Source organism: Chaetura pelagica, unplaced genomic scaffold (assembly GCF_000747805.2).
Source record: "Chaetura pelagica isolate M959 unplaced genomic scaffold, ChaPel_1.0 scaffold59, whole genome shotgun sequence".
In the NCBI taxonomy this organism is placed as follows: Eukaryota; Metazoa; Chordata; class Aves; order Apodiformes; family Apodidae; genus Chaetura; species Chaetura pelagica.
The window spans coordinates 495,521-521,281 of NW_009954416.1; the positions used below are offsets into that span (position 1 = coordinate 495,521).

At 42.0% G+C, this 25,761-nt stretch overlaps 2 protein-coding genes across 2 annotated transcripts in view; one reads left to right on the forward strand and one right to left on the reverse strand.

Annotated features, from left to right (window-relative positions):
* CCDC90B (coiled-coil domain containing 90B) overlaps positions 1-3,852 on the forward strand; it is an 11,961-nt gene extending 8,109 nt beyond the window's left edge. The window contains exons 3-8 of the mRNA XM_010004404.1: positions 374-475; positions 1,128-1,169; positions 1,249-1,320; positions 1,404-1,457; positions 2,511-2,625; positions 3,766-3,852. Coding sequence (XP_010002706.1) covers positions 374-475; positions 1,128-1,169; positions 1,249-1,320; positions 1,404-1,457; positions 2,511-2,625; positions 3,766-3,821 — 441 coding nt within the window. The 3' untranslated portion in view covers positions 3,822-3,852. The remainder of the gene's footprint in view (positions 1-373; positions 476-1,127; positions 1,170-1,248; positions 1,321-1,403; positions 1,458-2,510; positions 2,626-3,765) is intronic.
* A 2,633-nt stretch (positions 3,853-6,485) lies between these two features.
* On the reverse strand, positions 6,486-24,129 carry ANKRD42 (ankyrin repeat domain 42). The gene is made up of 12 exons (XM_010004405.1): positions 24,111-24,129; positions 22,898-23,061; positions 21,338-21,445; positions 20,903-21,022; positions 20,250-20,385; positions 16,615-16,815; positions 15,528-15,653; positions 13,243-13,348; positions 12,471-12,646; positions 11,944-12,070; positions 8,362-8,506; positions 6,486-6,581 (listed from the first exon to the last, which is right to left on the reverse strand). Exons 1-12 carry the CDS (start codon positions 24,127-24,129, stop codon positions 6,486-6,488), a joined length of 1,524 nt encoding a protein of 507 aa, XP_010002707.1.
* Positions 24,130-25,761: the final 1,632 nt, after the last annotated feature.

Below are 25,761 nucleotides of genomic sequence, written 5' to 3' on the forward strand. Positions count from 1 at the left end.
ATTGAAGTGCTTCCTTAGGAGCTGGATTCAAATCAGCAGTTAATGCTTTATAGGTTGCTAAATGTTCATTGAAAATCAAAGAGAATGAAGGATTAGCCTAAAGTTTCAGGTCTATTTAAGTTCATAGTTACTTGGACAGTAACATCTCAGGCTTTAAATTCAGAGTTACTGTATTAAAATAGAAAAAGTCCCAAACCTAAACCTCTTGAGTCTCAAATTGCAGCTATAAAATTCTGTTTCAGTTGCTTTCTTGTTGAAGAGTCTTCCCATTGTTGTGCTTTGCAGTAGCTAATTGCATAATTTCAGACATAAAAATCTTTACTTAAAGAGTAGATGTGAAACTTCATCATTGACATGTTTTATTGTTCCTAAGGAAATAACTTTACAGCAGATAATGGCACATTTGGACTCCATTCGAAAAGACATGGTCATCCTGGAGAAAAGTGAATTTGCAAACTTGAGAGCAGAGAATGAGGTAATAAATATAAATAAATACTAATAAATATTTCTAATTAAGCACTTAAATTGTAATATACAACAGGTTATACCTCTTGGACATTTTTGTGGAAAAAATATGGATGTAAAAGTAGTTATGGATGCTTTTATCAGAGTTGAAGTGTTTGTATATTATCTGTGATCACATATATATATTTAATGTTGTGAGACTTGCTCAGTTCTTCTGTAAAAAAAAATACATATCCTAGAATAATCTGTAATTTTATTGAAGGGTGATTTTGGGTGAGTCTTGTCACTGTTAACCATATAATGCAAGGAGGATAGTCAGGCATTTCTTTGTGACAGTTTAATAACTGGTGATTGAAACATGCTTGGGTTTTGCTTGACAGCATTTTGGCATTTTTCTGCTGCCTTTAGACTCAAAATAACAATATAATCATTGTTACAAAATAATCCCATTATTTTGAGCAAAATTCCCAGCAGATTATATCTGGCTATGCAGATTGAATACACCAGTTAGGATATTTAATCAAGAACAAATTGCCCCACTGGGAGAAAAATGACAGAAGAGTCATTGTGTGCACCTGGTGATGACACTTACAGGACTGATTAACTCATTCAGCAGTTTCCTGATCTTGTACAATCTTTTTTTTTTTCCCCTCTGCACTTAGAAAATGAAAATTGAATTAGATCAAGTTAAACAGCACCTGTTGGTAAGTAAACAGCAAGTACCTACAGACTCCTATGAGGGGAAGTAAATAGTTGTTTTCATAATCTTTATTTGCTTTGAAGAATGAAACTGGTAAAATCCGAGCTGACAGCAAGCTGGACATAAACCTGGAAAGAAGCAGAGTGACAGATATGGTGAGCTGGTCTGTGATGGTAGCCCTGTCAGTTCTGTGTCTTGTTTTCCATTACTACAGTTGTCATTTATCTTTTATCCACAGTTTACAGATCAGGAGAGGAAACTGATGGAAGCCACTACAGAGTTCCATAAAAAAGTAAGTCTTGAACAAATCTTAGTGTATACTGAGCAGGACACAGTCGTGTCTTGCATTTGTGTAACCCCGTTTCACTGAAAGTCACTGGAGTTTTGAACGTGGTAAAGCAGAAGGTGGCGCTGTGTCCATTGCTGGGGTCTGTGGGATTTGCAGCCAGGTAGACTTGGGTAGGAGGGACACGAGCCTTGTCTCTTGTTCCCTGAGTATCTTAGTACAGACCTTTAGGGGTGGGATGGGTGCTGTCCCGCTGCCCTTCCTGGTGTTGACAGATGAGCTGATCAGCTGTACTGGAGGGATGGTTCGTGTGCCTGCAGCTGAGCAAAGTGTTTCAAGGGTTGGAAGTCCCCAGAGCTGCTGGTGGGTGCTGAAGACGAGTCCCATCCTCAGCATGTCCTCCCTTTTCTGGATATGGCTTATGAATTCTTAAGCCTTTGTTTTGCAAAAAAAATTCTGGATACATTTCTGTACTGGATCAAGCCTCCTTTAGAAGGCACTTGCACTCTACAACAACCTGAAGGAAGGTCAGTCAGGTGAGGGTCGGGCTCTTCCCCCAGGTAGCTAGTGACAGGAGGAGAGGGCACGGCCTGAAGCTGCATCAGGGGCGGTTTAGGTTGGATATTAGGAAGCATTTCCTCATGGAAAAGGTGATCAGGCATTGAAATGGAAGTGTGGAGTCACCATCCCTGGAGGTGTTTAGGGAAAGGCTGGATGTGGCACCTAGTGGTCTAGCCAGTTTGGTGGTGTTAGGTCATAGGCTGGACTTGATGATCTCAGAGGTCTTTCCAGCCTCAAGAATTCTGTGATATTAGGGACAAAAATCTGTATGATTGGAGTTTTCTCTTTTCTGTCTCTCTTTTTAATATTCCTGGATTGTATTAAATGCTGTTTCATGTCTCCTAAGGTCTCTTAGCAGTTACGTATTTTACTTCAGTGATACACTGGAAATCTTGTTTCTCTCTCATGTAGCTGCTAACATGGTATTCTTGTTTGGCTTTGGAAAGCTGAAAGTGCTAGAGATCATTGTCAAACATACTGTATTTTTTAATATTTCAGGACTCAAGTACCAACAGTGTCATTTCAGAAATCAGTAATAAAATTGACACTGAAATAGCTTCCTTAAAAACACTCATGGAATCGAATAAACTCGAGACAATACGTTATTTGGCAGGTATGTGGTAGGCAAGGAGGTGAGTACCAGTGTTGTGTTTTGGATGTATAAATATCTATTCAAGAATATATGCAAAGTAGATTCAAGAAGTAATTTGTGTAGCAGCAGATAACTGGGACTGAGGGGAAGGGGGAAGATGGGATCCTCCCCACTTGAAAGAAATGTGGCAGAGAACACAGGAGAGGTGGGAACGTGCAAACACTGCTGCTGTTGGACTGGGATTGCTCCCGGAATGGGCAGTAGGAGGAACATGGACATGATTTTTTGATACTTTTTTAAAGAGTAGGAAAGAAGCCTAAATACCTTGCCTAGTCTGACAGTACCTCTGCTTGCTGCAGGGCAGCTACTGATGTGGCAGGATTGCTCCAGCCATTCTCGTGAGCTTATTGAAGTTACCCTGAAAGTTTTCTGATATTCAGCAGTAGTCTGAGAGTGCCCAGTTCTGCCTCCATGGACACATAAGTTTCAGTGTGGCAGTTAGTGGTACTTGCCCATGCCAAGCAGAACAAATTTCAGTCTGTTTTGAGATTGTCTTCTCAATATATCAATAACCAGTGAAATTTCATGGCGTTGTAGCTGCATGAAAAGAGAGTAATGCATTAAAATTGGAAGTGAAAACAAGTTTAAAGGGAAACATAATTACCTTTATTCTAATACTAATTGAAACAGCAACTTAAAAAATCTGAGACAGCTCATCTTCAGAGATATCCTAGTGTTGTGTCAGACACATTTTCAGTTCATTTTTTTCAGTGGGAAATCATTTTAATTGCATCTAAGGCAACACCTGGTACAGCCATCTCTCCTGTAATACAATTTCCAATAGATGGGTGACAACAGGAAAAGTTACTGTAGCCTATTGTAGTTACTTAGATGTGTCCTTGGAAACACAATTCCTCAGGCTGCTGAATTTGACCTCCCATCTGACACCTGGGCAGAGCTGCAGTGCCCAGTGTTACCTCTAAGACAAGTCATTGTCTTCTAAAATTATTCTGTCACATCTGCAGCAATTCAGGAAGTTTAGGAGACAGTTATTATCATTCTTCCATCTGTTTGCAGTTAATTTCCTGTATGTAGAAATATGTAGGTGATACAACTTAGCATTCAGCTAATTATTTCCTTTTTTTAAATTGTTTTTAACAGCCTCAGTATTCACTTGCTTAGCAATAGCACTGGGATTTTACAGGTTCTGGAAATAGATCTAAATGGAATGACTGCACCAAGTACAGATGGAGAAAAGTCACCTAAGCAACAACAGTTCAACAATCATGTTTGCACTGTAGATAACCTTGGTACCTTTTTGGTTTGATATTCTTACTGTGCACTAAAAATGTGCTCTAATATGTAACACTAAAGATCAGAATAACTGGGGAGAAGGAATTTGGGAAATAGTAATATTTCGTGTTCCCCTATTGAAGACTGTACTTATTTCAGAGGACTTATGCTGAATCAGAAGTGTTCTAATATGTTTTAGAATTAATTTTATGGTTTATTTTGGAATCTTCTTAAAGGAACGTTCTCACTCTCAGCTCTTCCTGAAATGGAAATATTAAACAATAAATATGCCCTTGCCAGATTCCAACAGATCTACTCTGATTCAATTAAATTAATCTTAAATATGGGATCTGAATTTTTGCCTTCTGTCTGTTCCTCCATTTTCTGACAGATTGAAGCCTGGCCCTGTGGGGTTTTTTATTTATATATAAACACACTCCAAGGCCTTTACTAAAGAACCCTTGTTTTTCTGGAAAACTGGTTTACATAAATTTAAAATCTCATGTAGAACCAAAATGTCTCTGTAGATTTATTTTTTAGTAGCTCTTGCCATTTCTGTAACCCCAGAGATCAGCAGATTGGGAGAACTTCTCTCTTAGTCTTTCCAAGGGGAAATGCCTCCAATTTCAGCAACTGTGTACAGCTCTTAACTCCTCCCTCCGAGGAGTGCAGAGTATTTCAAATAAACCCTCGCAGGTTTTCTGGGCATAGGATCTGGCTTGTAACACGGAAATACAAAGCATTCCCATGGTGCCAGTGTGGTGGTCGTGCTGATCCTCTCCCATCTCCACACTCCTCTGGACTGTTCTGTAATCCTGTGGGACACATTGACCCTCCTAACTTTGGGTGAGCACCCCTCTACCACCTGCAAGGACTTCTCAACTCATTGCAAAGATGGGACGTGGTAGGTGGATGCCTTCCAGAACTGAAGCAGTTACACCTTGTTAAGTACAAATGCATATGCTTGGTTTGATTCTTTTAATAAAATAATAATTAAAAAAAAAATACCTTCCTAGATTAAACTTTTAAGAGTAGGCCCTTTGTGAGCTAAAGAGAATGTAGTACTTTTAGTGGCAATTTTTTTTATTGCAGTTTTATTCTGTTTACAGTTGAACTTCCTGGTATCTTGCCAGTTCTTCTATTCTGTGCATTAAATTATTTATCATCTTCATTTAAGAAAATAAAATTAATTTCTTATATTTGCTATCTGACTACCTGAGAGATCTGTATTCAGATTACCAGACTGTGCCATTGTACTGGGAGCTAAGGCTGCTTTTTCTGTTGTATGTGTGTGTCAGAAGGCAGGTGGTGGCAGCAATGCTTTCAGCTGGTGGCTGTTGTACCCATTGTGTGTACAAATCCACCTCTGTGTAAGCTATAACCACTTCTGAGGTTCTCTGAATCATCGAATCATTTAGCTTGGAAAAGACTTCTAGGATCACCAAATCCAACCATAAAACTGACACTGCCAAGTCCACCTCTAAACTATGTCCCTCAGCACCACAGCTACATGTCTTTTAAATACCTCCAGGGATGGTGACTCCACCACTTTTCTGGGCAGGCTGTTCCAGTGCCTGACAACACTTTTGGTGAATAAATTTTTCCTAATATCCAGTCTAAACCTCCCCTGGCAGCTTCAGGCCATTTCCTCTTGTCCTATCACTTGTTACTAGGGAAAAGGGATCAACCCCACCTCCCTGCAGCCTCCTTTCAGGTAGTTTTAGAGAGCAATAAGGTCTCCCCTCAGCTGCTTCTCATACAACTTGTGCTCCAAACCCTTCATCAGTTTCATTGCTCTTCCTTGGATGTGGAATATCTTGAGATACCCATTTGCTGTAACTTCTCACCAATATCATCCCCCTACACACTGAAGTCGACTTTTGAAACTGGATTTCTCTTGATACTCTGATATGAAGGCTTATGCTGTTACTCAGCATCCCTCTCCCTCAGTCTGTGCACACAAAACCATGTATTTTTCTTCAGTACTTTTGAGATTCTCAAATATTAAGTTTGCTTTTGTAATGAAGGAGAGGACAGATCAGGATTCAAGCATTAATTAATAATTTCAATATTTAACATCATGGAAATCAGAAGTCTTGAGATGTGCATGATGAGAGTTCCAAAGGGAAAGCCATTTCATAATAGCACATAGAGAAAAATGTGTACATGTGAAGTCATGCAGTGTTTTTTTAGTCATGGGGGAGAGGTCAGGATTACTGTCTAACCACAACACACCCATGATGTAGCAAACTGTTCAGCCCTGAAGTAGTCTCAGGGGCCATTGCTGCAGTTCATCTGGCACCTCAAAGGAATCGCTGGTTTATGTAGGAATGATAATCTGTAAAAACTTGCTAAACTGCTACCTGGACAGGAAGAAAAGCCTTTCTGCCTTTTTGTTTTTTTAAATAAAAAAAAAAAAGCTTCTGCTCTTAAAAATATTTTCTATCCCAGAGAACTAAAAATACAGTTCAACAAAATACACAGAACCACAACTCATCTGTGGAGCTGACTGTGCAAACACTTGGCATTGTCTGGAATGTTGCCATTCTGCCTCTTTAGCCTGCCTGCCACCTGTGGGGGTTCACTCTTCAGCGCAGTCTCACACACACCCCTCCAGGGCTGCAGGCTGGTTTCTTCTTCACTTTCTTTTTCTCTTTGCAAGACTTGGTGATGGTCTCAGCTTCCTGAAAGAAAGGATCTCTCGGCCATTAAACAGCAATCACTTAAACCTGCTACCTCATAAGACAGGATTTAAAAGTACATGGTTTTGAGTAACCACAGAGTGTTGTGTTCAAACTGAAGCTGAGGGCAGAGCACAGTCCCAGGGCATGGGATGACAGTTACAGCCAGATAAGATTTTGTGGGAGAACAGAACTTGTATGGAGCTTTGTTTGAACTGTCTTGGAAGGTCCTGTGCAGAGGAGAGCGAGAGGAGCAGTGCTCCGTGAGGCATTCAGCCTTGGAGGCAACAAGTAGCTAATTTGTGTCCATTAGGGACAGGCCCGACTGGCTGGCTGGAAGGGACACATCCTGTCCTTGTCTACATGGCCCAACTGCTCATGACTCTTTGAGGTATAGGGAGGGCTCCAGGGATAGAGGTCCTGTGATAAAGGCCAGGAGCACAGCCTGTGTGACTTTGTCTGTGATTGCAGAGTGAGCCCTGGGCCTTAACAAAGCCTGACTTTACATGTGAAGCAAGCACTGGGCATCTCCCTTACCTTTTTCCTAATTAATACACATCATTAGTCTGCTAAGAACCAATCAATACTAGTTATGACCTGAGTCCTGTCTTGTCAATAGGGGTTAAATTAGTCTTTGAAGCCTTTATTCAGGGAGAGAAGAGCATCTCCCCTGGAGCAAGTCACAGGCCTGATCCACTCTTCTTTCCCCCAGGCAGGGACACCTTGGGTAAGATACCACGACTTTCACCTTTAGGGATGAAAGCATCCCCTGTGTATTGTATACATGGTCTTATTATTGCTAGCAATATTAACAACATCTCTTAGTAGCACTGTTGTGATCAGTGCATTTACCAAAGGCTATCTTGAGCTTGTTACACCTGTCACCTTAATAAATTACCTTACATTTGTATCTATTTGTATTTGCCACTTTGTGAATCCACTCTCAGGCAGGCCTCACCTGAGGACAGTGGGACAGACAGACATTGTTCAGTGATCACACACATAAACACATGAGCCTTTACTCATAAACTGTTGATGAACTCCTGGGACATAAGACTGCAGCCCAGCTGCCCCCAGTGCCCCTGTGTGAGAGGGTTGTTGGGACAACAAGGGGCTGTAGCCTGAAATCTTACGGCTTCAACTGGAGGGTTCCACCCCTCAACCACACATCCATGTCATACTGAGCCGTTCAGCTACATATCTGTCAAACACACACACCCTGGCTTGTGCCTTCACTCGACACTGGCTAGTGGAGATTTTGTGGCAGTGCACTTGCTGGTGGTGATTTTTGTGGTATTTGTAGTAATCTGTATTAAAGGGGAGAAACTTAAAGAGGATAAAAGCCTGTGTGTCTTTGTACATTACACCACCCTACACACCCACGGTTGCAATCTCTGTACCAGGTAACCCTTTTGGTGGTGACAACACCCCTCCTGAAGCACCAGTGCAATCTCAGATACCAGCCAAGATTAACTGCCAGTCACTGCATGTGCAGTGTGGAAGCACTCAGGGATCAGTCCACTCCCTTTCATTAACGATGATGAAGAATATCAGTGCTCCTCTGCCAGGGTACAAAGAGAAACTGAAAACCTCCTGCAGTGGAGACACAGTCAGGATGTGACAAAACCTACTGCTCACTTCAGTGTTCCAAGCTAAAAGCTGCCAGCACATTCGCTCCAGTATTTCCTAGCACTATGCCTGGGAATCTTAGGGGAAAAAACATGCCCAAGCAACAAGCAGTAGCCTCTGTCCCACACTCTGGGGCAGCTCACATGTCACTCACCAGGGGCAGAGCAGAGCGGACATGGGTTTTCTCCAGGCTCTCTCTGAGACGGTTTATCTCGGCACGGCAGCCATCCAGCTGGCTCTCCAGCTTCTCCCGCCTGACTCGCTCATATGCCAGCTGGGCCTCCAGCTGCTTCACAGTCCTGACAAAAGCAAAGCAGAGAGCAGAGCATCAGGCGTCTCCCGACCTGCCCTAGCTACTCCACGTGGTCCTGTGCCTTTGCTGAGGAAGTTTAGTCACAGCAGAAAGCAGCGCAGCCTTCCTCACACCAACTGTGCTGGTGGGAAGCGCAGCGTGCTCCTGGCCCAAACCCCTTTGCAACAGCTCTAGTCGGCTGGTTTCCCTCCCTCGCTGTCAGCTGTGCTCAGCGCAGTCCCACCACAAGATGGAGACATCTTCCCACACACTGAGGCACAGCCGGTGTCTTGAGTACGCGGTCACCCAGAGCCATCTCCGGCTGTGGAAGAGGGAGGGTTCAAGGAGCAAGAAAAACAGTATTAAGCACAGGGGGAAAAAAGCATACAACTGGGATTCTGGAGAGGTCAGTGCGAGGGACCAGCCTTCAGGACACATACGTGCTGGAATTGGTGTAGAAACCCCATTGTAACCCCTAAACGAAGTCTCGTTTGTATCCCAAAAGGCCTGCCTGGGAGGATGGAGACTGCACTGATGGCTGCACATGGCCTGAGGCTGCATGGGCAGCGACTGAGATAAGGATGGAGGGGGCAGGTCCTCTCCAGCTGCTCAAACTTATGACTCAAACAAGTTTGCTCATCCTTGTGAAACAAGGAGACTGCCTATAAAACAGGGGGCTGCAATGGTGGGCTTGGGGAGTCTCACTGGCACCAACTCTCCCCCCACTGGCTGGCCCAGTGCTGGATCCAGGGCTGGTGATTTTCTGTTATCTATGCCTATAAACTTTTCTTCTCCTACTCTCTCTCTCTCTTCCTTCCTAACATCATTAAGTAAAACAAAGCCTAACGATGATTTTTCCTCAGATTGTGCAGCTTAAACATATATGTATTGTACTCGTGTGATCTAATTGTCAGCCTTTATGATCATGCAGGCTGAGATAACAACTGAAGTATCCCTATTATTCTATAGCTTTAATTAAACCTGATATTCAAACACAGACCTTGAATGTCATTAATCTGATCAAGGGGCATTGGATGGTCGAGCATTTCCTCCAACTGTGGCATTTTAATCCCTCTCCCTGGAAGGGCCAGGTCTGAGACAAAGGTTGGATCCAGCTGCACTTGGGGTCCTCTGTGAGTTTAGAAAGCAAGGGAGTCTGATCTGAGTCTCCCTGGGTTGCCGTCCCTGGGTCTTTATAGTCAGGAGCAGCTTTTCCTTTATGTGTGCTTCTTCTACATCCTTCCTATGGATTGGCTTAGCCAGAGATGAGAAATACTCAGATGACAGCCTGCATGACAACAGGGAACCTGAAGCTCTGGCTGATACACAAGATCTCATCAGTCACACCCACAAGGGCTCCTAATTGAGATTCCTGGAACTGGTTAACTGAGCCATAATTCACATCTATTCTTATTATAACAGCAACTGACCTCAGCAACTGAGTCATCTGGAGTAGAGCTGGCTCTCCTGTGCAACAGGATGAATTAGCACAGCTACAAAGATGGAAGACTGGTAAAAGGAAAAGGGAGATGTCTGCCCTGTGGATCCAAACGTCTCAGCAAGAGCTGCCACATTTCCTGGACTGAAGTATTCCTGACTCACACAGCCCAAAGCCACCAGGCTGCATCAGCCCCCCTCAGGCAGGGAAACCAGTGCCTGGGGGGGACAGGCTGACTTCTTACATCCTTCAGGCTAATAAGACTCAGCTTCAAAATGATGTGACATACACATGGTGATAATGTTTTCCATGCAATGCAGCCTAGTTGAAGCACTCTGCAGCCAGAAAACCTGGACTAAAGCAGGAATCTCTTAAAAAAATGTTCTACAGTGGCCTTCCCAAATGGCAACTCTTGCTTTTCATCAAGTAAAATGGTGTTGTTACTAAATATTTTCAAATAATTAGGGTTTCTGGCATATGATAACAGCATCTTGGAGTTTATCCAGGGGTAGGTACTCCAAGAAGGGTAGGTAGGTATGCTGAGAAGCAGTATTTCCATTTCAAAAGGCCAGTGTAGAGCTAGGTATGCTCTCTGGCCTCCGCAGATGAGAGACACCCTTTGTAGATCCTCACACTTTTTCTAGATTAGCTGCAAAATCCCTGAAAGAGCCTTTTCATAGCCCTACTGAACACTATAACCTTTGAGTAGCTGCTCTGTGAAAAATGATCTGCAATTTCTGCTGTCAGTGACTTTCCCTATCACTGCAAACAGATTGCTCTGACCTTCCAATGCGGACACCAACATCTGAGCTGGTCATCCTGCTACTTTAAAGCCAGGAGACACACTCCTAGAACTGGTGAATATCATCCTGAACTACAAGTCTAGTTATGCCCTGAAAGGTATATGCCTACACCTTGTCAAGGAGGCTAAAAAGGAGATCAAGGTAACTAACTCAGATGTGGATGTCTACACTGCAACCATACCAAGTAAAGGAAGATGCACTTTCAGCCAAAGGCTGATCTGGAACCAAAGAAGTCCTGATCTCAGTTTTTTGGCTGATATGATGATGTAAAATTAAGTATGTCATTCCAATCTGGGACACCTATTACCTGCTCCAGATCTACACAGACTGGCAAGTCTGCTGTCTTCTTGATGGCATACAAGCCCTCTAGATACAGTCTCTTCTCAGTGATCAGTTGAAGACATTGGTTTGCAGGGGTGCAAACACAAGTGGAAGTTGTTATCTAGAGAGACTGAGAACAGTGGGTAGCCAAATCTTTAAGAGGTAGAGGTGGAGACAGGGCTGTCTTTTGGATGCTGCATTACTCTAGAGAGACAGAAGGGCTTCTCTTTGAAACCTAGACAGTCTGCCCATCAAACCACCTGACCAATCTAACAGAACCCTTTCATTTAATGGGGACCCTGAGAATCAGATGTTATGAAAAGTGCTTCATGTGCAAGGGCAGGTTTGCTGAGATTTCTTTTTTCTGTGGTTTGGATATGAGCTACTGCTTCATTGAGCATAGAAATATATTGCCCTTGACAGAGAAATGTAGCAGGTAATCAAATAATTTCTGCAGTATATGCACTTCCATCCAAGCCACATTAAGGCTAATGCCTTCTTTCATGTTTATTTAAGTGCACATATGCATATATACATAAATATATATATTTGGCATCCTCAATGCAAACAAAACAGCCAGGGTTTATCAGACCTACTGCCCATATGCTGCAGCATATGAAGGCAGGAAAATCTGAAAGCAGAATAGATAATCTTGCACAAGCACAACAAGTGTGGACCCATCAAATATTTGTTTTGTGCTATGGAGCTAATCTTGGTGGTAGATGTCTAGAAATGGTCAGAAAAATTGCTGAGGTCCATTTCTTTTTGTGCTGGCTAGAGTAGTTAAGTGGAAAAGACAGATTGGCCAAAGCAATTTGAGTGTAAAAAGGCTCTAAAACAGGCCTCACAGAGTTAAACATTAGCAGGGCAAGTTAACCTTACTTCTCAGCTTCCCTCTCTTCTTTTTTCATCTTCTTTTCCTCTTCAGTTATTCCTCCCAGCTGTCTGTAGTTGCTGTAGGCAATTTCAAGAAGTTGCTGAAGTTCTTGAATCTTGTGATAGGCCCGTACTGTAAGACAGAGTTCTCCAGGTAGGTGAGATGCATGGTGAGGACAGTCATGCTGGAATCCAGCAGTCTGGAAAATAGTCTCACAAACACAGAGCAGGAATCACATTGCTCAGCAAATCCTGAGCTACACCTGACACCCACGCAGCAAACAGATCTCAGAAATAGGCAGCAATCCAATATGATTTCACCAACACGGATTAAAACAATTTAACAACTGTGTTCTGCCTTCTGCTGTGCTTTCCAATTTTCCACAATTAGTTTCAATGCTCAGTGGCACTGATATCATGTCAACTATCTCATCTCAAAAGGTCACAGCAGTTGGCAGAAACTGTGCAACTAGGACTATGATGCCTTGAGTCCAGCTTTTTCAAATAAGGAGTGATGGAAAGACAGTGCTTACTGCGTGCGTTCCTCTTCTCGGCTTTAGCCAGGGTTAAATCTTCTTTGCTATCTGTACTCCCTTCCACACCATGTCTTTCAAAAAACTTGATGTTGTTTGCATCTAGTTCTTCATCACTAGAGTTACTGTCTCCAGTTCTTTGTGTCAAAAGCTCCACAGCTGCCAGCTGGGCAAATCTGCACAGAGAACAGTTAACCTACACTGAAATACCCCCATCATATGGAAAAGGTAGCCGTGCGTGTGATAGAAACTCTCTGAAACTCTTCATGTTCCCATTTATTAGAAGGGGGCTCAGGACTAAAGGAAGCACTGGTACAAAAGACATGACCAGCTAATCTGCTTTCTGTAGTATGTTGATGGCATGAGCTCTGGAATCTTATGACAATTACTCCCACATCAGATGTATCTCTTCCTTTGCAGATTTTTTTAATTGAATCACACCAGAAACTGCATCATTGCCATTAATGCAAACATCCTCTGGCCTTTGCTAGTTCTCATTTACTTTGTACAGCTGGGATATAACAGCCTATAGCCTCCCTTTGCAGATGAGCTAGTTTTCAACTTCTATGTCTGATCTTGCTCAAGAAAAAAATGTGAAAATTAAAACCTTTAACAGCTACAATGGAGCTTTGTTTATCAATCAGAATGGAAATTCATGGGCCTGATCTGCTCTTCCACCATCACTGAAAATCAAGAGTCATTCCAACAAAGTTGTCATGATGTTGATTTATAAATACTAAGTAAATAAATGACAGAGCTACAGGATATGTACCTCTTTGCTACATCCTTTGGAGTCTCTCCAGCATCATTTGTAATGTCACAGTTGGCTCCCATTTCAATCAACCACTGTAGGCAATGGATATGACCCCGTCCAGCGGCTAAGGAAAGGAAAGTGCACACAAGCAAGTTACAAACAACTGAAGTGTTTCAAACCCAAAATGTCATCATTTGATCATTATTTGACATGTCAGAGGCCGGGTTCACTAAGACACCACAGGGAAGATACTGTTTAAGGCCAGGTTGGATGAAGATTTGTGCAACCTGGTCTAGTGGGAGGTGTTCTTGCTCATACCAGAGAGTTTGGAATCTGATGATCTTTAAGGTCCCTTCTAACCTTAACCATTCCATGATTCTGTTTCAAGAGAAGCCTCTATTTCAGGATGCTCAAGTCACATGGGTACCTGCAGTTTTGGGGAAAATCATGCAGTGGGGTTTTGTGACTCTCTCAAGTTTCAGAAATTTACTGGCAACTCTTCCTGAACATGAGTTAAACTAAACTTGCCCAGTCTCATGTGCAGAGCGTGAGACACACAAGCAACTGCTGCCTCACACTCTTGTAGTAAAGCCTGGATTATGTCATGGATTTGCAGCAAAGCACTGTCACTTCTCTCTGGCTCAGGGCTCCCTATGGCGAGACAGCTGGTTGCCCTGATCCATGGTGTGTGGTGCTGTCTCATGGAGGAGAGAAGCCAGGGCTTTGTGCTGTAGCTATAGGTACTTTTTTTGGGCCAGACACTCAAAGCAAGGGACGTGATTGTCTGCTCTGCACTGGTGTGGCCTCACCTTGAGTACAGCATGCAATTTTGGGCCCACAATATAAAAAGGACATCAAGCTATTGGAAAGTGTCCAGAGGAGAGCCACGAGGATGGTGAAGGGTCTGGATGGGATGACTTACGAGGAGCAGCTGAGGTCACCTGGATTATTCAGCTTGGGGAAGAGGAGGCTGAGGGGTGACCTCATTGCAGTCTATGGATTCCTCACAAGGGGAAGAGATGGGGGAGGTCCTGATCTTCAATCCTGTGACCTATGACAAGACTCAGGGGAGGTTTAGGCTGGATATCAGGAGAAGGTTTTTCCACCCAGAGGATGGTTGAGCACTGGAACAAGCTCCCCAGGGAAGTGGTCACAGCACCAAGCCTGCCTGAGTTCAAGAAGGGTCTGGATAATGCTCTCAGGCACATGGTGTGATTCTTGGGGTGTCCTACACAGGGACAGGAATGGGACCTGATGATCCTGATGGGTCCCTTCCAGCTCAGCAGATTCTATGATTCTCAGCTGCAGCCTAACCCAACAGCTTTGCCTAATCATGATCTGGCATGGCTCCTGCTCATCCCACATGGTGCCAGGAATGATGTCTCAAATATGGAAGACAGTATTTGACATGTCTAGCGCGAATCCTGCAAGCAGTCCTTCTCAAGGAAGAATAAATCCACTGCTAGACAGCACCCTCTCTGGATGTTTGCCAGATTTGTTTTCTTACTGAGACTTGGAAATGAAATCACAATCAGCAGCAGGATTTCCCCATCATTCCAATATTGCACATAAAGATTGGGGATGAAACAATTGTAGGTTAGCACAATTCCAAGAAATGTGGGTGGGAGATAATATAGAAAACACTTTTTAAAGCAAGGCATACATTTTTATAATTGAAACTTCAATTATGTTTTTTTAAGATTCTACCATTTATATCTATTTGAAAAGAAGTGTGGAAAAAGTGTTAAAAGCGTATTGCAAGAATACCTCCCTCTTCCTTTCCTCTCCCATTTCTTCTTTCAGACATTACTATGAAACCCTCAGAAACAAAAGGACCCTTTTTCTGTAATGCTCATGCTCCTCTACGTATCAAGATGTCAGATACCAGAAGTTTACTTTCCTTCACAGCCTCCCACCAGATGACTTTGTTATGGTTTTTACAACACATCTCAACAGAACTTACATGTTCAGTAAATAAAGGTCCAGGCCACAATGCAGACCATTCTTATAACTTGCTAGTCAGTGTTTCTTAAGTCACCTAATTGAAAATGACTTAGTTTGCAGTTTAGATGTTGTTTTCTCTTTAATGCAAACTCTCCTTTCTTCAGCTTGATTATTTTTTAAGTGACATCTATGCACATATACATCACAAAAATACATTTTTCAGGGTTGCCCTTTTGAGTCCTCAAGAAATGAGATGCTGTTTTTCAATAACACTTTCTGATGAGCAGCCACTTGAAAAACTAAGTAAACAAGTCAGCAACAACCAGTAACAAGCTGAAACACAGATCATCATTACTGACCTTTGTGCATGAGAGTGGATCCCTTATCATCCCGCTCATTAATATTGATTACTCCACTTCTCACTAATCTTCTAAGCACTAATAAGTCCCCTTTGAAAGCAGCATCGTGGGCTGGGAAAGCTAAAACTGAAAATGAAATTGACACAGATGCCAGTAATTCCACTAAACAATGTCTCACTGCTTGCCTCTCTCATAGCAACTTATGCATGGACATAAGTTCATAGCTGCAGTTAGAAAGGTTATTGTCCCCTTAATCAATTGAAATGCAGCTGCATAACTAGCAGGTTTCATCATAGACTTGACTAAACAAGTCCTGGTTATGGCTACAGGCATTTTATACAGTTAAGAAATTAATTTCATAAGCCTGGAATAAAAAGCATACATTTATTTTACAGTTGATGTTGTATTACTGGATGTAACTGGAGTCATCTCCCTGGTTTGAATTTTATAATCTAATTAAATGCAAAAGCTATTTTACTTCTCCTTGCTTAAAAACTACCCATACACATTATTTTTTTAAGCTATTTTTTATAGTACTGACATATATACTTACATGTATAATGAGAAAAGACTAACAGATAAAGACAGTAGGTGCCTGGAAAAAGTGCAGAGGTGAAGGTGCACTTCTCATATCCTTGCTCTGTGAAGCTTCTCCCCACAGTCCTTGCCACACTTGCATCCCTCAGCTGCTCTGACTGCAGCAGTACTGCTGGTTAGTGAGTAACTTTCATTTCAGTGGGACATTTCCAGGCTAAGTTGCTATTCAATGCAAGTAAGAGATGCTGAGCAGGCAAATCTGGAAACTCATTAAAATTATACAGCTCTTCTGGATGTCTACTCAAGTCTAAGAAGAATGTGTAACTTGGTATTCACAGTGCAATATAGTACAAGTTTTATTTCAATAATGGGCAAACCTAAGACACTTCATACAGAGTGTCCCAGGATTTAGCCATCAGTGAGTATATCAAGTATGGAAGGGGGCAGCTCTCCCTTACACTGGTTATTTAAATGCTCGTACAATTTTCAGAATTAATTATTTCTATAGAATTACACTGCCTGTTTTAACAGTATCTTGATCCATACTTACCTTCCTGGGCCTCTGGATGCTGCTCCTCTTTTTCCAGACCATCAATATATTGCAAAATATTATCTTTATAGAATCGTTCAGCCAAGTCCCTTGGAGTCTCTCCGTGGTCGTTCCTGGCTTCCAGTGTGTGCATGACACTGGCCATTTTACTGACCAAGAACTTAAAGCAATGCAAGTGTCCTTCCACAGCTGCCAGATGAGCTATAGAACAAGGTCAAACAGGGCATGTTAGAGCACAGCACTGCTGCTCACCAGGCAAGCAGTGCCCTCACCACTACTTAAATCTACCTTGTCTACCAGCACTTGAGCCATCCAACATAGCACAAGCAGGAGAAGCCTCAGTTGGATAAGGAATGCTCAGCTCCTATCCAGGATAGAGATTAACTCTTTGCAAAGGAGGTAAAGGAGTCCAGGATAGGATCCGCAAAGAAGATTCACTGGCAGAGCCAACTGCAGACACTGCCAAGAGTCTACTGAGTACTAGCTAGGACAGTGTGCCACTGGGGTCTCATCTTCCCATGGACACAGGTTTCACCCCTTGGCAGCTGTTTGACTTAATTGTCTTCAGAATATTCATTACAAAGAACCAGCAAGGAATGTCCTTGATTAGCAATTAGGGTCATGCCTGCTTTTGTGCTGCCACAAACAAGTTGCACCACACCCTCAGTTACCCCACCCATAAAATGTGGACTGTGACAATCACTTTACTGAGTAAAGTATTTGAAGGCATGTCCCATGACAGACGGACAGTACTTCTATTAAACATTGTTTTCCTTCAACTACTTTAGACAATTGCTGTGTGGAGGAGCTGCTACACTTCACCAGGGCAGTTACTGCTTCCCTGTGGGCATCAAGTGGTTCCTTCCCTGTCCTTTAGTCTACACTCAGGTTTAGATATTTAATACTACTAGAGTGGCTGGGCCTATAACAAAGTAAGAGGTACAAAACACGTACTCATTATTTTGAAATTAGTAGTATTCTCTAGTCTCACTAATGAGAAGAAGTTGCCAAATAAATGTTTATTATGTGTTATCACTCCATGAAAATGCTCTGTAAAAGCTGGCTGATGTTCTACAGGCCAAAGGGTTAGCATGTCTCCAGGTAAGAATCTCATTAGCTTCATAGTTAATAAACAATGTACCCAGGACCAAAATAACCCCATGTCACTTCAGTTAATTTTTGGCACATGCAAATTCTCTATTGCAAACCATCTACAGCCTTCCAGGGCACAATTGCTCTGCAAGGTGATGTAAATTTGTTTTATGGCAAGACGACAATACTCAGGTACAAAAAATTGCTAAAATTTACCATGACAAAATCTGAACTTCATCAAAATCAGGGCAGTTTTTCCCATTGTCTTAGTTATATGCAGTTAGTTACTCAGGAATAAGTGAAAAGAAGAGGTACCTTCTTAAAAGTAAGTACTGATTACTAGTCATCTGGTGAAAAACTGACTCAACCTTTATGAATCCTCTTTCAGATACCTAAAATCTCTGGGATAAAACTTCACCTTTGGGAATGAAACTTTTTAAATGATTATTCAGATGCCTGTCCTGTGCAGGAAATGGTTGCAAAAGATCAGTGTTTCCTGCATAGAGGCAAGGGGAAAACATATTAAAGAGTTTCATTCTGTTTGTGTCTTTTTGCACAGTTTCAGTGGGATGCTGGGGAAGAAGCTTTTCATAGGTGGCTTTTAACTTGTGTGTTTCTTAGTGGCTAGAATATGCTTAGTAGCATATTTAGTGGTGCCACACCAGCCCCAGGCATGCTGAGCACTTGCAGCTGAGATGAAAGCCAAAGAGCACTGTGATGTCAACACAAAATATGTGGCTTAATGCTAAAAACCCCCTCATCTCAGGCATCACAAATAAGCAGTGAGTAGTTGCTGTTGGTATCCCAACTTCTCTGTGTTTTATCTAGCCTTTTATACCATCAGGCTAACACTACTGGCTCCTCTCATAGCGGTGAGTGAAAAAACAGTGTCTGTGAAAAATTCAGATGTTGTGCTACAATTAAACTAATATTACATTTAGAACAGGTTTAACTAGTGAGCAATAAAAGAAGCATGGATATGGCCAAAAACTGAATATAGAGAAAAAAAAAACCTGACTTAATACGTACAGCACATTCTGTACATTGAATGAGCCACATTTTTCAGAAGTATTAGCATGTTATAGGCAAATTAAGCCTCTGGTGTAACACACCCATAAAAAAGCTGCAACCAGTTTATTAAGTTTTCAGTGTGTGGAGCTGCAATCTCAGTTAGCTTCTTTTGGTAGACTCTTAGGAAACATTACAGCACTGTCCAGCTACTCTTGAAGCTAACATAGGTAAAGATTATTTAAGTTCACTGTTTCCCAAGCTGAGGAAAAGCTGGTCTGTACAGCACAGCACTTTTATTAATCTTTTACTAGCAATGTTCCAAAGCGTTTTCTTGCTTTCAAATGATATTATGATCAAATGAAACAGAACAAAGGCTGGAGGATCAATCTTCTGCAGATGTCAAAATAACAACAATATTTTCTACAAACCAGCATGTAAGTAGAACTGTGCTGGCATTTGCCACCTCTCCACAGAAGCTTGTTATGAGGGAAGTGTTCCCAACTGCAAATAAAGCTACATTCTATGCTGCCTCACATCAGGGTGCCTCACATTTTGACCCCTTATTGCTAATACACCAGATGTCCTGCTGGGATGCAAGAGCCTCACATCCTTTAACAAGACCCAGATATGCAAAAATGAACATAGATAGCAGTTTACTAGGTAAGTGGTGCTTAACAGAGGGTAAAAGATTTTAAGAAGGGATTTGAAAATATAACTCTATACAAGTTATAAAGAAAAAAGAAATATGCCATTTGGAACAAATAATGTGAAAAACTGTAAGAAGGAATATGCTAAAAGGGAAGGAATGACATGAGAACACAGGATATGAACAACAACAAGGTACAGAGGATATTGAGGTAGTGGTGTGGTAAGCAGAAGGACTCGGGAGAAACTAGGAAGGGCAAGGAACAAACATTGCCTATTTTTTGTGCTAGAGCAACAACACTCGTGATTATGAAAAGAGTAAAGATTACATTTAACACAGAATATTGATATTCTAGAAACTAAGATGAAGAAATCACAGGTAGATGAGAACAAACATTTTACCAAATCAGTTAAGAAACAGTGGGATTCAAAAACCTGCAAATTTAACATGCCAGAATCTGATCACACTGGCACAGCCATTAAAGCTGGGCACAAATTCAAAAAGGAGCATAGAGCAGCTGCCTCCTGCTCCACCTACCCTTCTCCTGTGACCTCCACTGGCACATCCACTCTATCACATGCAGAGCAGAGGCTGCCCACCTACCTACATACACAGTGTTCTCAGCTAGGCCCAGCCTCCTCCCTGTTCCTGCACCTGTGAGTTCTGATCCTCACCACCAGCAGCAAGAAGTAAACAAGATCCTATCACTGACAGACACATACTTTGGATTTTATAAGTTTCCTCATTCCATTCCAAAAATGGAATAACAATGGTGAGTGCACGGAATCAACTAGCAAATGCTGCTGGTGTGCAGTATTTATAATTTGCTACAATTATGATATCACACAAAACTGTAAACCAAACTGTATGAATTATCCTGATATACCTGGAAGGTTTCCATTGTTATCCACATCATCTATACACGCTCCCCATCTAACAAGGAGCTGCAAACACCCCAAGCGACCATGAAAAGCAGCATAATGAACAGGGTTCCAGTCATTCCTGTCTGAAACATTTACATTCTAAAATGAAAGCAACAAGTTAATTCATTGGTTTCTGCATCTTAGACACACAACAAATTTTTTAAATAGTACTCAGCTGTTCATTGTGTTAAATTATGGAAATAAAATCCAATAGCTTTATTCAGTTTATTCAACTGCCAGCTAGTTCCCATTCCAACATAGATACTTTTGACGGATTCTTGGGTGCATTTTAAAAATATACATATAAAAGGTGATTTTTTTAGACATACTTCTATCACTGCACCTAGATTCATTTTATTTTTAAGTATATGTCTCTTTTGCTATAGAAAATTTGCACAACTGCAAAAAAAGACACCCACCACAGTGCCTAATCTTCATTTAATGACACCCTCAGTAGAACGTGGTTTACTCACGTGATTGATTCTCTCTAGGTTTCTGGATCATTTCCCTCATAATTTATAATTTAAAAGTAAAAATAAATTCAGCAACAATAACATACTAGTAATTAATCTACTGTCCTCAATCTCAGTTTAATCTGGGGGTAAAAGCCTCTCACCACTCCACTTCGCAGCAGGGTTTGCAAGGTGTAAGACTGCCCATGTGCTGCAGCCAGGTGTGATGGCGTGCACCCACGATCATCTTCAGCTTCTGGGTTTGCTCCATTTCTTAACAAAGCCTAGAAGAAATGCAAAGCAGAACTTCAGTTCAAAAGCAGAACAAGCAAATATTTCCTAGCAGGATGACTTGAGATGATCAGCAGGATCACCCTGGGCTGACCTCAGGGCCCTGACACTACACAGAATAGATCCGTACACAGATAGCGCAAATGAGGGTACTGGTTTTCGCAAGAGTTGATTCCAGATGTAAGGACATCAAGATGAGATACTCATACCTCCATTAGGAGCTCTCTCAGCTGATCTTCATAATGAATTTGTCCAAACGGAACGACTGCCCTGCTTACTGTCACTTGAGAGTGAATATTTACACGTACCTGCATGCAAGCATCCTGACCTCGGAGAGCCGCAAGGTGAGCTGCAGTCCAGCCCCGGACCGTTCTCAGTGTTGTATCAGCTCCATGCCAGAGCAACCAGTGGAGGCACTGCTCAACCAAAACAAGCCTTTAATTTAACCTTATCATCTGTCTGAGGCACATCTTAACTACAATCTATCACCCTGTGTTACATTTCAAAACAGTACTGGAATACTTTGTTATGGAAATATAACACCCCAGAGCAGCTCAGCCAGACCCTGCGCAATAGGAACTTAGAGGTTGCACTTTCCAAGTTTCACCCAAGTGTGCAAATAACCTACTAATTCAGAACCTAACACTGATTTTACAGTAAAGTTTCTTAATTTCACTCTTCCAGATTTAAATTGTCATCTGTGAGAGTATTTAAAAGGCATGAGGTAAAAGCACTGGAAAAAAAACAGCTAAAACTACTGACAGGAAAAAAAAGCCTCATTTAATGTATTAGGCTCCTTAGATGTACACAATCCCATCTCTCTTTTCATGCTTCCATAACTTAGTTTTGCTTATTCACCTTTTTCCAGCATATACTTTTGCTTGCAATAGAAAGCTTTATGGACTACCCAAAACTAGCTTGAGGACCAGTTACAACTTTCTATTATATACTATGATGATTGATTATCTTATTTTAGGCCAGTCTGCCATTCTGGTTCCTCTGCTGTTCCCACCAAGGAGCTTAGCAACAAACAGATGACAGGTGATTCAATGAAGTCTAATCCATTGATTGCAAAGTAGGAGAGTCAAATGAAAAATGGTAAAATTATAGAGGCAGAAAAGGGTGGGTTAACAATCTGTTTTCAGGGTTGACAACATTCAGCATTTTCTTGATAGTTTCTGTGCATTCCAGTAAGAGCACTGCACATATCTCTGGATTTTAGCAAGAACTTTACATTCTTTTCTTTGGGACAAGGATTTTTATATGGTTAATCATGGCCTTGCTGCTTCAAGGTTAGATTTCTACGAAGACTGTGTGAGAAGGCTGCAACAAGAAGGTGAATGCTGTGCCAGACAGAGCAGCTTAGTCTTCCTGGAAGTTCAAAACACTCGTGCAAGAACCTGCTGATTTCTCCATCAATAGTCAATGGATTTATTTATTAAAATAAAATGTATTAGGACTGTTTCTAAGAGAGTGAGGCATGGGACAGGACATTACTAAAGAGAATTATCATGTTTTCATGTCACTTCTCACCTGTTCCAATCACATGCAGAACATTTTACAGGATTTTCTAGGTGTCCCAAGAGAGGATGAAGACACAATAGGGGCACCACAGGGCACACTTTACTCAGAGTAAGAAAATCACTGATTTTGTAAAATCTGGCAACATTAACTGCTAGGGACATCAAAAAGGCAAAATAAAAACCTAAATCCTGTAGTTCTGCTCTTGATTATTTAATGAGAAAAACAAGCAGAGATTATGATTTCCTATGATCAAATGTGGCAATTTTGTGTCCAGCTTCTCCCAAAGAAAGAAATCATTAACCTATAAAACTTTGCTGTCTATGAACATTAACATCATGTTTTACCTCTAGACTTCCAGAGTGTGCAGCACAGTGCAATGGTGTGAATTTGTGGGCTAAATCCATCTCATTAATACCAGCTCCATTTTTTATCATTGTTGCAAGCTGTTCCACATCACCAGCTTTCACTGCCTCATGCACATTAGTATAATTTTGCTTATTCTTGACAGCTATTGAAGAATAAAAGGGCATTAGTCAGTTCAGCAACATTTAAGAGATAGGAAATTAGTGATGAATCAAACATCAGGGTATCAGCTTCTCAGGAACCAAGCAAAATGTTTGGAGTAACCTGGGAGACTGAGAAATCCTAAGTCATTTCTGTTTGTCAGAAACAGCAACATGCAAAAACCTGAGACAGCCATGCCCCTCCATCCCTGGAAAAGGGCTCCAAAGAGTAAGAGCCGGAAGAAAGATTACTAGAAGCACAGCAAGAGCAGGAAGGAGAGCTGCTCCAGCTATGAATGCAACTGTTGGACCAGGTCTACCCCAACACTGGCTCTCTTCTGAAACTGCAGGCATCACAAACTCTTTCATTTATCATGTTCTCAAGTATGGCACCAAGGAGGCTTTGCTCTTGAACATCAGTTCCCAGGTGTTCCATGTGGCCATGCTCCTGCATCTGCTGCCCAAAGACTTGGCATAGCACCACATAACACAATGGAGGGTACCAGAGTCTTCACCAAGTGAGCATACCATATAATTGCTCTTGACTGAACTACACAGATCAGCATCAGAACAAGCTAATGTCAAAATCAAAGCTGTTGTAAAACAACAGCTCTTTATGTATCATGTTAGTAATCCTGCATTGCTCTCTTGATAGAACAATGGCATTGCTCTGTCACAGCCCACTGTTAGCAGCCTGATGTTTTGCTCCTACCAAAGTCAACACCATTTCCACTGACTCCAGTAGTACAGAATCAAGCCTGACCTGCAGAACAAGTGGGGTCAAAAAAAAAAAAAATCCATCACCAGGCCATGGAATCAAATAACCTGTGTTCTCCTTCAGGCCTTTCCACCTATTAGCTACTAGAAACATCTGAAACATACTGGAAACTGGAAAAATTAGTGACTGGAAATAATGATGGGAGTTACATATCCAAACCTCCTTGCAACATCTTGGTATCTTGCCAAACCAGAAATATGTAATTAGACCTAAAGGCTGAGGGGGCTGACTTCAGATAGCAAAGTGTGAGAGAAATCTAGAACAATTAGTAATCACCTTCTAGAGTAGTCATCATTCCAGTACCAAAATGCACTAGCACTGTTCCATAAGATTTCACACTGTTAAAACTCTGGAAGAGGTGGGCTACTGTTTTGCAAATCAAGCAAGCCTGAAAATGTAGGTATTAAGGTATTCGTGCCTCCATTTCTCCACCTGTGGGGAAGAAATGGTAGTAGAAGTAAAAATCGTTATGCAATGTGAGATTAAAAAAAGAAAGAATATAAATGAGATATTGGATTGATACATTTGTGATACATGTAAAAAAGCACTAAATACAACTAGAAACAAACTGTGCAGTTTACCAGTGCCTATTTTCCTGTAATCTGTGGTGTGACAGTAGTGCTCAGCAGATTTGGGGTTGGCACAGAATCAGTAATCCAGGCCAAATGTAACACAGCCTGTGCTGTAACACACCACTTGACCTTGTGGTTGTGTATCACCCCAGTTCCACCTCCCCCAGTTTAGCAGGCTGTACTGCTGCCCTGTACAAAGTGACTTCAGTTAGGAACCAGGACTCTTCCCTGCAAAATACTGTGTGAACAACCAACAGCAGCATAGAAACACAGAATATTCCAGGCTGGAAGAGACCTCAGGAGATCATCTAGTTCATGTTTCCAAAGATTAAGTATGCTTTGTGGTTTGAGTTATTTTTTTAAAGAGACAATATCACCAGGACATAATTTTCCCACAAGGGAGCCATTTCTCATTATGTCAAGTGAGGGTTACAGACTTCAGCACAATTATACAGACTTACATCAGAGGAAGATCTGGCCAATTACACTACGTGCCAAAGTACTAATGTATTTAACACTATGTTCCAGTGCAGTAAATCCAAGGTTATCCATATTATTTTTTAATCCAGAAAAAAACCAACACAACAAGGCACATCAGCAGAGTGAATTTTGCCTCCTTTCTCCCTCTGGAGATCTACAGCTGTACCGAGATTGATGCCAAATGCTGCTGCATGGCTTCTTAGTGCAGAACACCACAAACACACTGAAGGCAGCTTCCCTGGGGACTGAAGTTCAGTAAACAGCTGTTAACACAAATTCTGTACAAAATATGTCGATTCTGAAAGGGAAGGGCAGTTCCCGTCATTTTAGTGCTTCTTTTTTATTATTATTTTCCTGTATATTTTTAAAATCAAAACTGTTTTCAAACGCCTGCTGGACATTCTAAGAGAAAGCTCCTTTTGCAGCAGGAACTAAGCAATTTAACCCGAGTTATCTGCCCAAGCCTCGTTAAAGAAATGAAGAGGAAAACAACTCAGGATGGGGGAAGGAGACAAGGCTACGTTTTCCGGTATTTCTGTAACACAAACACACAAAACCAACCAACGAACAATAAAAAACCAAGAACCCAAACCCAGCCTTGGCCGCACCCCAGGGAGCTCAGCCCCAGGGCCCAGCAGGCCCGGCCCGCAGATCCTGGGGGTGACCACCCCCCTTCCCGCCTGTCAACGCATGTTTGGCGAATATTGAGCAACCCGGGTATTTTGTGCAGGAGCCCCACGTCACACCCTGAGGATTTCGGGCAAAACAAGCGGGGAGGCGGAGCTGAGGGAGCGCGGCCACGGCCCGCCCGGGCCTCCCCTCAGCCCCCCGCAGGCCTGGGGGGGCAGGGCCCGGCGCGGCGGGGCCCGGGGAGC

What these genes read in the sequence shown, in the direction of transcription:
- ANKRD42 (XM_010004405.1), bottom strand. An exon ending in CACACTCTGGAAGTCTAGAG is followed by an intron (nt 21,446 to 22,897) that starts GTAAAACATGAT and finishes TTGGTTGAGCAG; the next exon opens with TGCCTCCACTGGTTGCTCTG. An exon ending in TCCGCTCTGCTCTGCCCCTG is followed by an intron (nt 6,582 to 8,361) that starts GTGAGTGACATG and finishes CCTTTCTTTCAG; the next exon opens with GAAGCTGAGACCATCACCAA.